The 15265-nt window shown below is 38.4% G+C and overlaps 1 protein-coding gene across 2 annotated transcripts in view; it reads left to right on the plus strand.

Moving 5' to 3' along the window:
- Positions 1-15265, plus strand: part of larp1b (La ribonucleoprotein 1B) — a 47959-nt gene that overhangs the window by 23544 nt on the left and 9150 nt on the right. For both annotated transcript variants that reach the window (XM_079833804.1, XM_079833805.1), the window contains exons 5-10: positions 2479-2601; positions 3362-3524; positions 9360-9504; positions 9615-9789; positions 9930-10168; positions 13912-14274. In XM_079833804.1, coding sequence (XP_079689930.1) covers positions 2479-2601; positions 3362-3524; positions 9360-9504; positions 9615-9789; positions 9930-10168; positions 13912-14274 — 1208 coding nt within the window. The remainder of the gene's footprint in view (positions 1-2478; positions 2602-3361; positions 3525-9359; positions 9505-9614; positions 9790-9929; positions 10169-13911; positions 14275-15265) is intronic.

Raw genomic sequence — 15265 nt, forward strand, 5'->3', positions numbered from 1 at the left:
AAACATTTTTACTCGCAAAAGTGTGCTGCTTCATTCATTCATGGAATCTCATCCTGTCTGCAAATCCAGTCTTTTGTTTACAAACGAATCCGTGGTAAAATGTAGGAACAGACGCGCAATGTCTTCCCCACGTGAGCTGGATATTCATTAAAAATAATGTTCATCCATGCATTCATAATATTGGAATCCGAATGAAGCTTTTGTGGTATGTTTAGAAATTCTCTCCGGTTTAGCTCCATGTAGGCCTGTGTTATGTTAGTGGCACGAGTCGGTGGGCGGGGCTACAGAATCAGGCGTTGTTCTTATTCTGCAGAGGCGGTGCTTCACTCAGACGTCACAGCCGGGCACAATCTGAGATCGATCATTTGCTGGGCCTGGTGTCAATAAATGCTTTTCTTTGACTAACAAGGAAGTTTTTAGCTCTGAAACTTACAGGATATTCTTATATTACCATGACCTTTTATATATCAAAAGCTCAAGGGAAAGTTGATTTCTCAATTCATGACCCCTTTAATGTTGTGGCAGGAGGATATAAGACAATACTAAAAGCCCCGGATTTTGGAAAGCTTCTTTCTGTTTCTGTGTTAAACCGTAATACACTCACCAGTCACTTCGTAAGTTAGACCTTGCTAGTACCGGGTTGGACAGCCTTTTGAATTCAGAACTGCCTTAATTCTGGAAACATTTTCCTCAGAGGTTTTGGTCCATATATGAATGCATCATGCAGTGGCTGCAGTTTTGTAGGCTGCACATCCATGATGCAAATTCGCCATTCCACCACATCCCAGAGCTGCTCCATTGAGCTTTATGACATTTATGACATAGTATATTATCCTGTTGGAAACAGCCATCAAAAGATGGTTACACTGTGGTCAGGGATGGACATGGTCAGCAACAATATGTAGGGTATTAAGCTCAAGTACCCATTAAGCACACTACCATCTTTGAGCTCCGATTATAAAAAGAAAAAATGTGATGTCTTAACCAATTGATGTGCTTGTTACTATATACCTCATGTCATTTCAAGCTAATCAGTCCATTGCACACTGAGATGTGTTCACACTGTCTGGTGGCCATTTTGAAAGCTGTCTATGCACTGTTCTTGAGCTAATCTGAAGGCCACACGAAGTTCGGAGGTCTGTAGCTATTTACTATTGAAGCTATTGAAAGTTCAATAGCTTCTGTGCACTTTGTGCCTCAGCATGCGTTGACCCCGCTCTGTGATTTTTACCTGGCCTACCACTTCGTGGCTGAGTTGCTGTTGATCCCAATTGCAACAGTTTACCGTGGAATATTTAATAGTGAGCAAATTTCACGAATTAACTTTATTGCACAGGTGGCAACCTATCACAGTACCACGCTTGAATTCACTGAGCTCCTGAGAGCGACCCATTCCTTCACAAATGTTTGTAGAAGCGTCTGCATGCCTAGGTGCTTGATTGTATACACCTTTGGCCATGAAAGTGATTGGAACACTTAAATTCAATGATTTGGAGGGGTGTCCCAATACTTTTGGAACACACACACCGGCCACTTTATTATGTACACCTGTTCAACTGAGCTTTAACGCAAATATCTGTTCAGCGAAAGCATAAAAGCAGTCTCTTTCTAGCTCACTAATCAAAAAAGTAAATGTCATTCATTTGTACAGACGTTTAGATGTTCTTGCTTTCATTGGAGCTCAAGATGGAAAACATGATCATCATGTTTTATACAAGCTTGCTGAGTTCATGTTGCTCAAGGGCTGCTACCATTTAAAGCAATTGAGGGACAAACCAAATACTGAGGCCTTGTACACACTAATACGTTTTTTTCTCCCTTTTGGCCTTTCGTTCACACAGAGAAGGTGTTTTTGGAAACGAAAACTGAGCTTTTTTGAACTCTCTCCAAAGCAGATACATTTGAAAAAGCCGTTTCCACCTTTCTCGAAAATGGTGGTATTCAAAAACGATGATGCATGTTTAGTCATGTGATGCATACTGTACCCATTGATATATATGGTCATACTGGCATGGTTGTGCCTGCTATTTACGTTCATAGTGATGTTTCATATTACATTCCAGCAAAGATGACAGAAAACGTACTTACAATTGCCGTCCTGTGGCAAAACATGCCAATTGCATTTTAGACCATAAAAGTTTGACCTGCACTCAACAGTGAGTGGTGGGATATTTTGCTAATATGTTATTGTATCAGAAGAATTGCATTATATATTTTCTTTCTGTATCATCTCGAAAACTTTTATTACGTTTTATGCATGTGCGGTAAGATGATTTTAAGTATTTTCAGGCATTTCAGTGTGGATAAGCAAAAAAGACTGGAATTGTTTTGAAACGAAAACTGTTTTCAAATGTATCTGGTTTAATGCGGTTTAATGTTCTTTTTTTATTTTATTCAAGACCACTGGAAATATTTTGCCTTGAATTGCACTGTTCATTTGAGCTCTTATTTTGTCCTTTTCGTTCATGTGTCCCTCAGGCTGGAGAAGAGAGAGAGATTTCTTTGATGACACAGCAAGCATTCGCAGTGAGGGCAGCAATGTCCGTGGAGGCCTGAGGGGCAGGGGCAAAGGTCGTGGCCGGGGCAGAGGTCGTGGACGAGGTAACCAATAAACACCCCTAAAAAAACCAAATAGTTTCTCACAGTCAGACTGTCTGTTAAATATATTTTTTAGTTGGAAATTGTAGATGTCGTGTAAAATTTGGAGCGGGGTCTACATTTTAAGCTGTGAATGCAGTAGGGCTGTGCGATATTGAAGACAAATGCGATTTGCGATATCCTTGTTAAATAATGCGCTATTCGATATGCGATACAATATTGCTTTAAGTGTGTAAAATCTATTTCTTTCCCCAACTGATATCTTTCACTTAAAGTATAACCAACTGTGTTTACATGAATACTCATCAAGACAGACATTTTGACATAACTGTGTGTGTATTTGACAGTTCGAGTGTGTAACAAGACGGCTTGTGCGCACGTTTCGGTGTGTGTGTCAGACAGCACGAGACTGCAAGGAGTTGTTTTTCGCAAGTTATTGCATTTAATAACTCTTTTTAACGTCAAACAAATCACATAAGTAACAGTCGTGTGCCCAGTCTATTCTCTGCTATATGCGTCGACCTCAAACGTACACTTTTCACAATGTTGAAGTAGTCTATTAAAATCCTTCAGATTTGCGATATGCATACTGCGATATGTATATTTCGATATATTGCGCAGCCCTAGAATGCAGTCTTTCCTGCCATCTATGCACAAAAATCACCTGACAAACTGTTTCCCACAATCATGAAGCTTTTTGTGTCACATTTGTACAACCTTACTGTAGGTTTCAAGTATATATATCTTATTTCTTTCTTTCCAGGTCGCTATGATTACTCTCACAGTTACCGGGACTCTTACCTGGATAGGTCCACGGTTCCAGCGGAGTTCGGCACTAACATGATCTATTACTATGATGACGGTAATCGCGTGCAGATGTATACGATTGAGGAAAATTTGCTTAAAGAATATATCAAACGGCAAATGTAAGTTCCATATCTTCTCTTTGCTTTTAAACAAAATACTATTTGCTTGTCCAGTTCTCCTGCTTTCAGTGTGCATCATGGTTTATTTTTTTATCAGTCATATTTTGACACATTAGAGAATTTGTTCATTCAAGGTTTATCTTTAGTAAAATAAGCCAAACAGTGTGAACATGGTTGTATTATAATATGGTCACTGTCTTTTGAAAGTGTTTAATGCATTACCACCAGCAGGAGGAGCAGCTGCAACATTGGGCGGCCTGGCACTGCCTGTCTGTATGTGTCCTTAATTTAGCTCCTCAGCCTTATGGACGATGGGGAAAGGGTCAGAAAGATTAGGGCAGAGGACACTGGGTGCATTGTGCGTGTGGGTGCGTTTCTTAGTCAGAAATGACAAAAAAAAATGACACTTGCATTTAATGTGGAAATGAAAATGTGTTAAACATGTTTTTAAACATGTTTTCCCTATACTACCCCGCATGTGTTTATTGTTTGTGTGTGTGCGTTCTTGCCCATGTAATCTTATTCACAGTATTCAGCCAAGCTTACTTCACTCAACACTGTGAACGTAACGAGCTCCACAGGGAGCGAACATACACATACACACTCATGCACAAACATATGTGGTTGATGACTGACTGTTTAACACTGATCTGAAACCTGTCTTTCAAAAACATCAAGATCAGTGCTTACTAAAGAAAACTGCTCATTAATCAATAAAAGAAAACTGTGTAGTCTTTTTTTTTTTTTTTTGGAATGAGATGGGAAGCACTTTGTTTGTGGAAAAAGAAGAGGGTAAACAGAGAGAGAGGAAGAAATACATACAGTATATACCCTATGGTGGCGCCAAGCATGCTTACAACGAGCATGCCAAGAAATATGGTGTGTCATATATCATATAATATAATATACTGTATCTCCCAAAAGTAAGTGCACCCCTCATATTTCAGCAACCATTTTAACATATCTTCTCAAGGGACAATACTATAGAAATAAAACTTGGATATATTTTAGAGTAGTCGGTGTGTTGCTTGTATAGCAGTATAGATTTACTGTCCTCTGAAAATAACTTAACATGCAGCCATTGTCAAAATAGCTGGCAACAAAAGTGAGTACACCCTAAGTGATAACGGCTGTACGTCGATTAACCATGCAAAGCCACATGTCCTATTCATCATGTGTTTGTCTGCCTGACAGGACCATACAAATTTGTGTATCTTGTATTAGATGATTTACGATTTGGTGCTTTGAGTACAATTCTCTCATACTGACCACTGGATGTTCAACACGGCACCTCGTGGCAAAGAACTCTGAGGATTTGAGAATTAGAATTGTTGCTCTCCACAAAGATGGCCTAGGCTGTAAGAAGATAGTTAACACCCTGAAACTGAGTTACAGTACATTGGCCAGGGTCATGTAGAGGTTTTTCAAGACGGGTTCCACGTGGAACAAGCCTCACAAGGCTCGATTTAAAGAAGTTCAGTCCTCGTGCTGTGCGTCAGGTGCAGAAGCTGACTTCAAAAATCAAACGCATTAATGCTGCCAGCATTTCTTTAGAGGTTGCAGAAGCTGAAGGTCCGCTTGTCAGTGCTCAGACCATACGCTGCACACTGCAACAAGTCGGTTTGCATGGCCGGCTCTTCTGAAGCCCGCAAACAGTTTGCTGAAGACATCCTGTCCAAGAGAATGAATTACTTGGTCTGATGAGACCAAGATAAACTTGTTTGGCTCAGATGGTGGACAGCATGTGTGGCGTCGCCCTGGTGAGGAGTACCAAGAAAACTGTGTCTTGCCTAGAGTCAAGCATGGTGGTGGAAGCATCATGGTCTGGGGCTGCTTGAGTGCTGCTGGTACTGGGGAGCTGCGCTTCATTGAGGGAAACATGAATTCCAACATGTTCTGTGACATTCTGAAGCAGAGCATCATGGCCTCCCTTCAGATAAGCCGTTTTCCAACATGATAACGACCCCAAACACACCGCCAAGATGACAACTGCCTTGCTGAGGAAGCTGAACGCGAAGATGTGGCCAAGTATGTCTCCAGGCCTGAACCCTATTGAGCACCTGTGGGGGACCCTCAAGCGGAAGGCGAAGCGCCATGTGTCTAACATCCAGTAGCTCCGTGATGTCATTATGGAGGAGTGGAAGAGGATCCCAGCAACAACCTGTGCAGCTCTGGTGAATTCCATGCCCAGGAGGATTAAGGCAGTGCTAGATAACTGGTTCTCACACAAAATATTGACACTTTGGACACAGTTTTGACATGTTCACTTAGGGTGTACTCACTTTTGTTGCCAGCTATTTTGACAATAATGGCTGCATGTTAAGTTATTTTCAGAGGACAGTAAATCTATACTGCTATAAAAGCAACACACCGACTACTCTAAAATATGTCCAAGTTTTATTTTTATAGTATTGTTCCTTGAGAAGATATGTTAAAATGGTTGCTGAAATATGAGGGGTGTACTCACTTTTGTGAGATACTGTATACCACAATCATATCTGTCATATCTATATACTATTTATAATAGTCTATATTGTGAAAGACTTGATAAAAAGGCTTCTAGTGCTTTTTCAAAAATACAAAGAAGGTGTGCACATCCTCAAACCCAAACAAGGCTCAGGTGCTGGACAAAAGAAATAACTGAAGCAAAAAACAATTAATTGTAAAATAAATTGGAGCAGTTAAAGCTGCACTATGTAACTTTTCCGTCCACTAGAGGTTGATGCATAGTTTGATGACGGCAAGTTTGAGCACGGGTTCATGGGAGATGTGGTCTTCACCTCACAGCGGTGGAAAAGAATCAGGATAGGACTCTGGCAGAAATCATGTTCATGGATGAGATTATTAACGTTTCTGTAGTATGAAGCAGAGCAGGACCGAGTGTTGTGGAGCTGAGCAAGGCTGCTTGAGTGATTTTTAATAAGAAGAGCGCAACACACGCTTTGTGAGCAGCGGGACTGTTATTATGGCATAGTCGCTGGCGGGACTTTTATTATGCCACAGACCCCGGTGCCATTTCCGCTTTTCCGGCCATGAGTATGAGGTAACGCAGCTCTGTTTATCATATTAGATACATCTAAGTGTCTTGAAAATGATGTTATGACGTTACTCTGTGCGTTCGCGTGGCGGCTGCTATGACACTTGTTGCACACTGGAGTGAGAGTAAAGCATTTCTGCAAAATAAAATCGGAAACCGAGGGTAACGCAGATATGACGTAATTGACAGGCGACTCCCTCACACGTCCTGGTTCCTTGGTTAAAATTGCAATTTTCACACGATTTACAAATAATTGGAAACATTTGGGATATTGTAAGTACTCAACTCAACAAAATGTATAACACTAGCCTAGTGATTTTTTGGATATTTTACTGGAAAAAAATTACACCGTGCACCTTTAAATCAGTGTGCGGACATCACATTTGTTTTTTGTTATAGTGCTTTTTCAACATGTTTTCTGTATGCAAGTACATGTGCTTTGTGTCAAAAATGGGCTCCGTGGCGAAACATTTTTTGGCCGTCTTAGGCCGCATTTACATTACATGGATCAAGTGACCCAATTCAGAATTTTTAATTTTTTTTCCCCTCCCATATGGCACAGATCTGATATATCCCACGAAGGTGTAGGCAAGAAAAAAGCACATGGATTCCAATATTCTTTGATCACTTTCAGGCCTCATTCATATGTGGAAATAAATCTGATATGAATCGGATATGTGCATTTGTTTCTGCCATGGAAGCGGACAGATTGGCATATCCCGTCAATGCGAGTCATATGTCATTGAAAAGCGACGGTGACGAAAGACATGATCACATGATTCTTTTCTCTCCACTTTTTTTTCTCTGCCTTAAGAGACCAATATTTAGCTAAAAGTGATAAGAGTGTGATAATTTGCAGAAAGCAAAAGCTTGTAGAGTCTTTTTTTTACTTCCTTTTCAGACTAAGCTTTTCCAGGTCAGTATATCTACCTTGGGTTGTTTTGCCAACTGTATAGTGTAAATGCAGATATTGGATATGGGTCACTTTTAAAAGGTGTAAGCTGGTCATCCAAAAATGTGGATATAGTCAACTAATCGAAATTGGCCGTCAAGACTTGCAGTTTTAATGTGGCCTTCATGGCGTATACATCCACCCAGTATCCATTTATTTTTAATATATTTTTGTTATTTGAAAAGGGGATATAAATATAAAAGCGTCTCCATTTGGCACTTTCTAGATTCCTCGTACTGAAAAACTAAATTCCTTTTTGCCCCAGGCCAGTTGTTCCTCACACCTAAGCATACCAGCAAGTGAAACTTGCACAACACTTCGGCTGAAACTCCCCAGATTAATTTGCACGGTTGTTTATGGGGCATCTCATCTTCGCCTGACTAAAGCTGCTGGAATGTGAGGTGTGTTCTGGGTGGAGGCCGCACCGTTCTTCCCAGAACACTTCTGCTGCTTACAGGGGAGGTTTTAACAAATTTTCATGAATGCTAAGAAGTGTTTAATGGGCATGGGAGGCTTTATCATCATCAGTCACGTCTTTGAAGTTCCACCGTCAGGTGCTTCATCAGGGTGCTTTTTAGGAACTTGCATGTGTTAGTAGAAATGTGATACATTTTTCTCCAAACCGCTTGTCTACAGAGGCTCTAAATGATTTGTGTACAATATTTAAATGCGAAATTCAGCAGTGATATTGGAGGTCTAGTCTGCAGTTTGGTCTCGCTGCACCTGGTCTCACTGGAATCCAGCCAGAGGCTCTGTGCCGTCTGTTCCACTCCTTAAACAATACATAAAACCCAGAGGACAGAGATGCTCAAAGGGTGCTCATCCGTGAATGCATGTGTTGCTGAAAAAGAGATGGATGATAACTAAAGGGATGTAAGATTGCTGTCTTTTATTCCCATGACGTCCATTGAGTTCTCTCTTTGTACATTTAACCATTAGTGTAAGTGCAACGGCCTGCAGCAGTGACAGAACAAGACTCTAATACCCAATAGTAAATTCAAACAAAGTTGTTCTTGGATACATGTACTACATATCCAAGAAGATGTATTTTGCATTATATTGAATCAGACTGAAAGAGCTTATATTATCGCTATATTTCTTATATTGTTGCAAGAAAATATTGTATTCTATATATGATTTATTTTTATTTATTGTTATTATTATTATTATTTTAATTTGTACTTCTGAGATCTGAGTTTCTTGACAATACTTGAATGGTATACAATCTCAATACTTGAGATTGTATTGATTGTATTAAATAATAAATAAAAATGTCATTATTTTGCAAGCTTTTGTCTTACAGATACAGTCTGGTCTAAGAGTCTGAGATTGTTTGGGAAATCTGAGATTTTCTTTCAGTTTAGGCTTTTAGGGTTTTTAAAAAAACGATTCAAGAATTCATTCAAAATATTGTATTCATACAGCTCAAGTGCTGATGTCATTGAATTAAGAGAGACGCATCAAATACTAAGACCTTCTGAAATGTTAATGTTTCAATTCAACATTTCAGTTGATTTCTTATGGTGATTATCATTTGTAAAAAAAAAAAAAAAAAAAAAAATATATATATATATATATATAAAATATGTGTGTGCATTTATGTATATTAGGTCAAATATAAGTTTTTATTTTCATTTATTTATGTTTATTTGTATTAAATGCACAGCTTAAATTATGCGATGTGTAATGAGGATATCTAAGTTGTATGTAATTATATCCTATTTGCACACAGCTGACATGCGCTAGCTATTTTTGTGGTTAGTATTTTAATACACCGTAATTAGAGGCAGTAAATGTGAAATTATTTTTTTGGAGTTTACAGATGGCTGTTTTTGTTTGTTTTTAGTGAATACTACTTTAGTCTCCCAAACCTGGAGCGTGACTTCTTCCTGCGGAGAAAGATGGATTCAAAAGGCTTTCTGCCCATCTCTCTGATCGCCGGTTTCCACAGAGTCCAGGCCCTCACCACCGATATCAGTCTCATTAAAGAGGTGACTTTGAGCCTTCACCTCTGACCTACCTCTTTTTCAAGACACACACAAGAGATTATCATTAGTCTGTGTTATATATCTTTTTTTTTTTTATGTGTGTGTATGTGCAGGCGGTGAAGAACAGTGATGTCGTGGAGCTGGTTGATGAGCAGATCCGTAGGAAGGAAGAGCCGGAGCATTGGCCCATCCCGGGTCCCGCTCTAGACTCCCCGCGCACAGATTTCTCCCAGCTCATTCACTGTCCCGAGTTTGTCCCAGGACAGACGTTCACCTCCCTCAGCACAGGTTCTGATTTGTTATACTGTTGTAGCCTTTTTATTGAACTTGTTGTTTTGCATTGATAAATGATTCTGTTACTGTTTCCCTGACTTTAGCATTCTCCGTCACTCACTTACACTCTCACTCTCTCTCTACATGTGTCACAGTATCGTCCTCCCCAGTCAGTCAGCACATGGATGAACCCGCTCTGGTGAATGGCCAAACGAGTGATGACACAGATACAGCCAAACCTAAGTCCAAAGAATCCTTTCCTTCCGACTCAAAAAGAAGCTCTAGTGAAGATGCGAATACCCCAAAAGAGCGGTCCAGCACTCTCGCTGACCCAGACGCTCAGCCATGGATACAGGTGGAAAAACGAAACCGAAACGCCTCTGGAAAAAATAAGGTACCATTCAGAGTCTAGTGATGACTGTCACAGTGTTTTATAGGGATGCACTGAATTCTGACCAATACCATTAAAGGCACAATATGGAAGATGTTTGGATTCAAATATCCAAAATTCACTAGAACAATGTTATATATTTTGTTGACTTGTGTACTTGCATTTATTCCAAATGTTTTGTAGAAACCATAGAAACACCAAAGACGCTTTAATATATTATGTATTTTATTAGACAGTTGAGCAACTGTTTGGATACATTCATCAACAGAAAACGAATGATTGTTATATAGCTCAACACAGTTAGTCTCAACACATGATTTACTGCAAGTACCGTGTTTTACCATGCCTAATATTGATCTAGCTTACTGCACTAGTGTCTAAAAGTAGCCGCCGAGTAGCATTATAACGTAACTCAACACACTTATATGTATCTAATATGATAAAACATTAGTTTTCCTGTAATGGCTGATTTTAAATTAAAATGCAAAACTATTTCGTCTGAATAATCAGACAAAAATTTTTTTAAATCCTTAAATCCAAAGTTAATTTAGGCATCACAACATTATAGCATATAAAAAAAGAGAGATTTGGAAAAAATGTAATTTAACGGTGTTATTAAATTAGGAAAAAAGTGTGTATTATTAAAAATGTGTTATTAAAAAAGATTAAATAGTTGGCGTTTAAGTGAGTGTTAAGCCGGGTGCACACTGTGCGATTTTGGCCACGATTTGGCCGTCTGAGACAAATTTTGCAAATCCTAAAAGATTCCTCTGATCCTAGGCTAAAATCTGAAGTCTTTGATAGTTAGTTTGACATGTTCACCGGCAGCCGATTAATGGTGTCAGAAGATTTTGCGCACGATCCTGCAGTGAGACTTCTCCTAGGACGACCGTCAAATTATCTTCGCTTTTTAAGACAAACTATGACCAAAATGAGCGCTTGAGATTTCTTTGTAGCCACCTTTTCAATCCCGCGTGTAACGCTCCCGTGTGTAATCACTGTCATCGAATGTGTCATTGATTGATGATATAAAACTCTGGGCGAGTTTTCTTGTGGGCGTCCGTTTTTAGCGTGCCTTGACTATCGTACAGTGTGACATTAATGACAACTTAGATCTTACAGTGTGACGAGGAACAAGGAACAAACGTAAAGGACTATTATAAATCGCACAGGGCTTAAGATCAGGGATTTTCAAACTGGGGTCCTCCAGAAGGTTCTAAGGGGTCCCCAGAAAATTTCAGAGAATAAAAAGACAAAGCAAAAATGGATAAAGTCTACCGAACATTCTAAATGGTTCATTTTTAAATGATGACGGTGGTAATCTAAATGAAAAAACTATGGGAAATGAGCATGCCCAATTAAATGTTCACTTCTGATTAAAAGTTTAAAAATGTTTTTGTTTCTTATTCTCACCAAGGCTGCATTTATTTGATCAAAAATACATTAAAATCAGTTATATTTTGAAACATTATTTCAATTTAAAATTATTGTTTTTTCTATTTTAAAATATTTTGAAATATAATTTGATTATCAAGCTGAATTTTCAGCATCATTACTGCAGTCTTCAGCGTCTTTTCATCCTTCAAAAATCATTTTAATATGCTGAAATGCTGCTCAAGAAACATTTCTTATTATTAATTTTGAAAACGGGGTTCTTTGATGCATAGAATGCATTTAGTTGAAATGCAAATCTTTTGTAATATTGTAAATTACTTTTACTGTCACTTTTGATGAATTTAATGCATCCTTGCTCATATTGCCACTCCTGGGCAAAAAATAAAAGGGCCAAAAATATTTAGTGGTCCTTTAATGGTTTTCACCATTTTAATTACAAATCATTGGTCAGGAAATTAGCAAGTATTTTTTACACAAACTGAAATACCTTCCCCTTTGTTTTCCTTAAATGTGTAAACAGTGAGGGTAAACTTGCAGACAGCTTTTTAAAGGAAGTGTCAGTGTTGTTCCCCTCAATGTTAAAGGCTTCAAGCTGTTCGTGAGTACTGGTAGTCTCCCCGTTAGTTTGAGTTTAATGCGGGACCGAATATTCCCTATAGGGTTTAAATCTGGAATCTGACCAGGCCAAAACATGAGCCTGATGGACTTGTTCTCAAGCCACTTCTTGGTTGTCTTTGCAAGTTGGTAAAGATCGTTGTCTTGTTGAAAAATAACATCTGATCATTCCTCTTTAGATAACTTGTTCATTTGTGGGAAGCAAGGCGCTCTGCAATATTCTCCTGTACTCTAAAGCATTAAATGACTTTTCACAGTGAAGTAGCTCACCAATACCAGCAGCACAATGACACCTCTTCCTCCATGCTTCACTGTGGTAGAGATGCATTTATTATTATATTTCTCACCAGCTGTTCGAAGACACCACTCTGGTGTCACAACTCTGCTCAACCATTCTGAATCTAACTTCACATATTCTGCCAAAAACTTCATTCTGTTTTTTTAAGTAGAGCATTTGCAATAATTTGTGTTTAAGACAATTAAAAGCTTGGTGTTTAGCAATTTTGGGCTTGGCCCATATTTGTGTGAGTGTGTGTGTATGTACACTGCTGTTCCATACAAAAGAACAGTATTTATCTGAAATGTAAAGCTTTTGCAACATTGTACTACCGTTCAAAAGTTTTGAGTCAGTAAGAATTTTTTTATTGGGGGGAAAGAACTTAAAGAAATTGATACATTTATTTAACAAAGATGCATTAAATTGATCAAAAGTGACCGTAAAGACATTTATAACATTACAAAAGATTCTATTTAAAATAAATGCTGTTCTTTTGAACTTTCTATTCATCAAAGAATCCTGAAAAAAAAAATTGTACACAACTGTTTTCAACATTGTTAATAATCATAAATGTTCCTTGAGCATCAAATCATCATATTAGAATGATTCCTGAAGGATCATGTGACACTGAAGACTGGAGTAATGATGCTGAAATTATGTTATTTTACATTTTATTATTATTATTATTAAACGCAGCCTTGGTGAGCATAAGAGACTTTTGAACGGCAGTGTATATACACAGGGCACAAAAAATGTGCCAAGCCCAAAATTGCTAAACACTAAGCTTTTAATTGTCTTAACCACAAATTATTGCCAATGTTCTACTTAAAAAAACAGAATGAAGTTTTTGTTAGAAAATGGGAAGTTTGATTCAGAATGGTTGAGCAGAGTTGTGTGGTGACGCTCCAGAGTGGTGTCTTCGAAAATCTAATGAGAAATACAATAATAAATGCATCTAATATATATAATATTGGCACCAATGTCTTGTGCATCCCTATTAGTTTGCTTCATTCATGGCAAAGTCATTTTAAACATATCACAACTGTAGAATATTTCAAAACTAAAAAAAAAAAAACTGGCCATTTCCCTTTTTATAAAACTTCATGTTCCTTTATAATTCATGATTTCTAGCAGAGTTTGATCACACGCTTCTTTCCTTTTCCTCCTCCATATTTGTTCATCCATCATTTCCTCTCTTCATCCATCACTTCCTCTCTCCATCCATTGTTCCATCTCCTTTCCTATGGGTGTGCAGACCTCAGTAACTCCTCTTCCTCCTAGCTCTCCTTCTTCTCCTCCTCCTCTTCCTTCTCCTTCTCCTCCTCCTCCTCCTCCTCCTCCCCTTCTTGAGTCGTTCCCATCTGCAGTTGAGTATTTGTCCTGCTTACTGTTTTCTCTTTGCATCATTTTTTTTCATATTTATTATAAGGAAATAAGACCTGTTTTGTGTTTACTTCAGGAGAGCACAGAATTGGTTCAGTCCAGCCCAAAGCAGCCACCTGAAGCAGACCAGGAGGAACTGGACTTCCTGTTTGATGAAGAAATGGAACGGCTTGCAGCGCCTCGCAAGAACACCTTTACTGATTGGTCAGATGACGATTCCGATGATGAACTTGATGACCGAGATGTTAACAAGATCCTGATCGTTACTCAGACCCCCCCTCACCTGCGGAAACACCCTGGGGGCGATCGGACAGGGAACCATGTGTCACGTGCCAAAATTACAGCTGACCTCGCCAAAGCCATTAATGATGGACTGTTCTACTATGAACAGGATCTTTGGACTGAGGAAGACGGACTGCAAGAGTGTGCCAATGCCAAGGTGAGAGTGATTGTGCTTTGTGAATTATTCTTTTAACCCTCTGGTGCTCTTCATTTGGGGGTTTCTCTGGTTGTCTTCCCGGTCATAAGTGACACCTAAAAATTAAACTTCCTCCACCCCAGTAAAACCAATGCAATTTAAACTTTTTTTGTAGTTTTTTTGTATTTTTTTTTTAATTATTGCAGTATTTCAGGTTAAAATAGAGACTAGGCCTTCAAATAAATTTTTTTTAAGGCAGATTAGCGCCCTCTTTTGGAATTATTTAAGAAATCATGCAACCATGGGTGTAATCCCTAGAGGTCTCTATGGAGAGGCTTGAGAATTCCCTAGCTCTCTTTTGAACACATTTAATTATTATTATTATTATTTTTTTTTGGAATATATTTTTAAAAATCTCAAAGACTATTTATTATAAAGTGTTAGATAGTTTTTTTGTTAGAAATATATATATTTTTTCTGTGAATTTGTGTTTTTGCAGATTTCCCATTAATTTCCTATGGTGGTCATTTTGGACCGAATAGCACAAGTGGGAGTATTTTTTTTTTTTACGACCAATTAGCATGCTCGAATCATGCCCTCAATTGTTTTGTGTGTTTACATACCTAATGCTAGAAAAGTCACCAAGTTTCATATCATTCCAATGAAAATTTCCATTTCCAATTCCATTTAAAATTTCAAAACAGAAAATTTTCCGGTCAGAAATGACCGAAGAGCACCAGAGGGTTAATGTAATAAATAATTTAAAGTTTACATGTTTTCCATATAGTGAAAGAGAAAGTTAGCATCCACTTTCATTGTATGGAAGAGAACGGCTTGACAGAATTTTCCTTTTGGCCTGAAGTCTCCTTTTTAACTACATAATTGATTATAAATTTCGAATGTTGAATATAACATGTTGAAAGGTTTTATTTAGCGATATATTATAGCGATGCGTGTTCAACATCTTATCATCATGTTTCCCCTGTCACTCCCTAAAATACACTTCCGCTCT

This window comes from Gobio gobio, assembly GCF_949357685.1.
Source record: "Gobio gobio genome assembly, chromosome: 13".
Classification (NCBI taxonomy): domain Eukaryota; kingdom Metazoa; phylum Chordata; class Actinopteri; order Cypriniformes; family Gobionidae; genus Gobio; species Gobio gobio.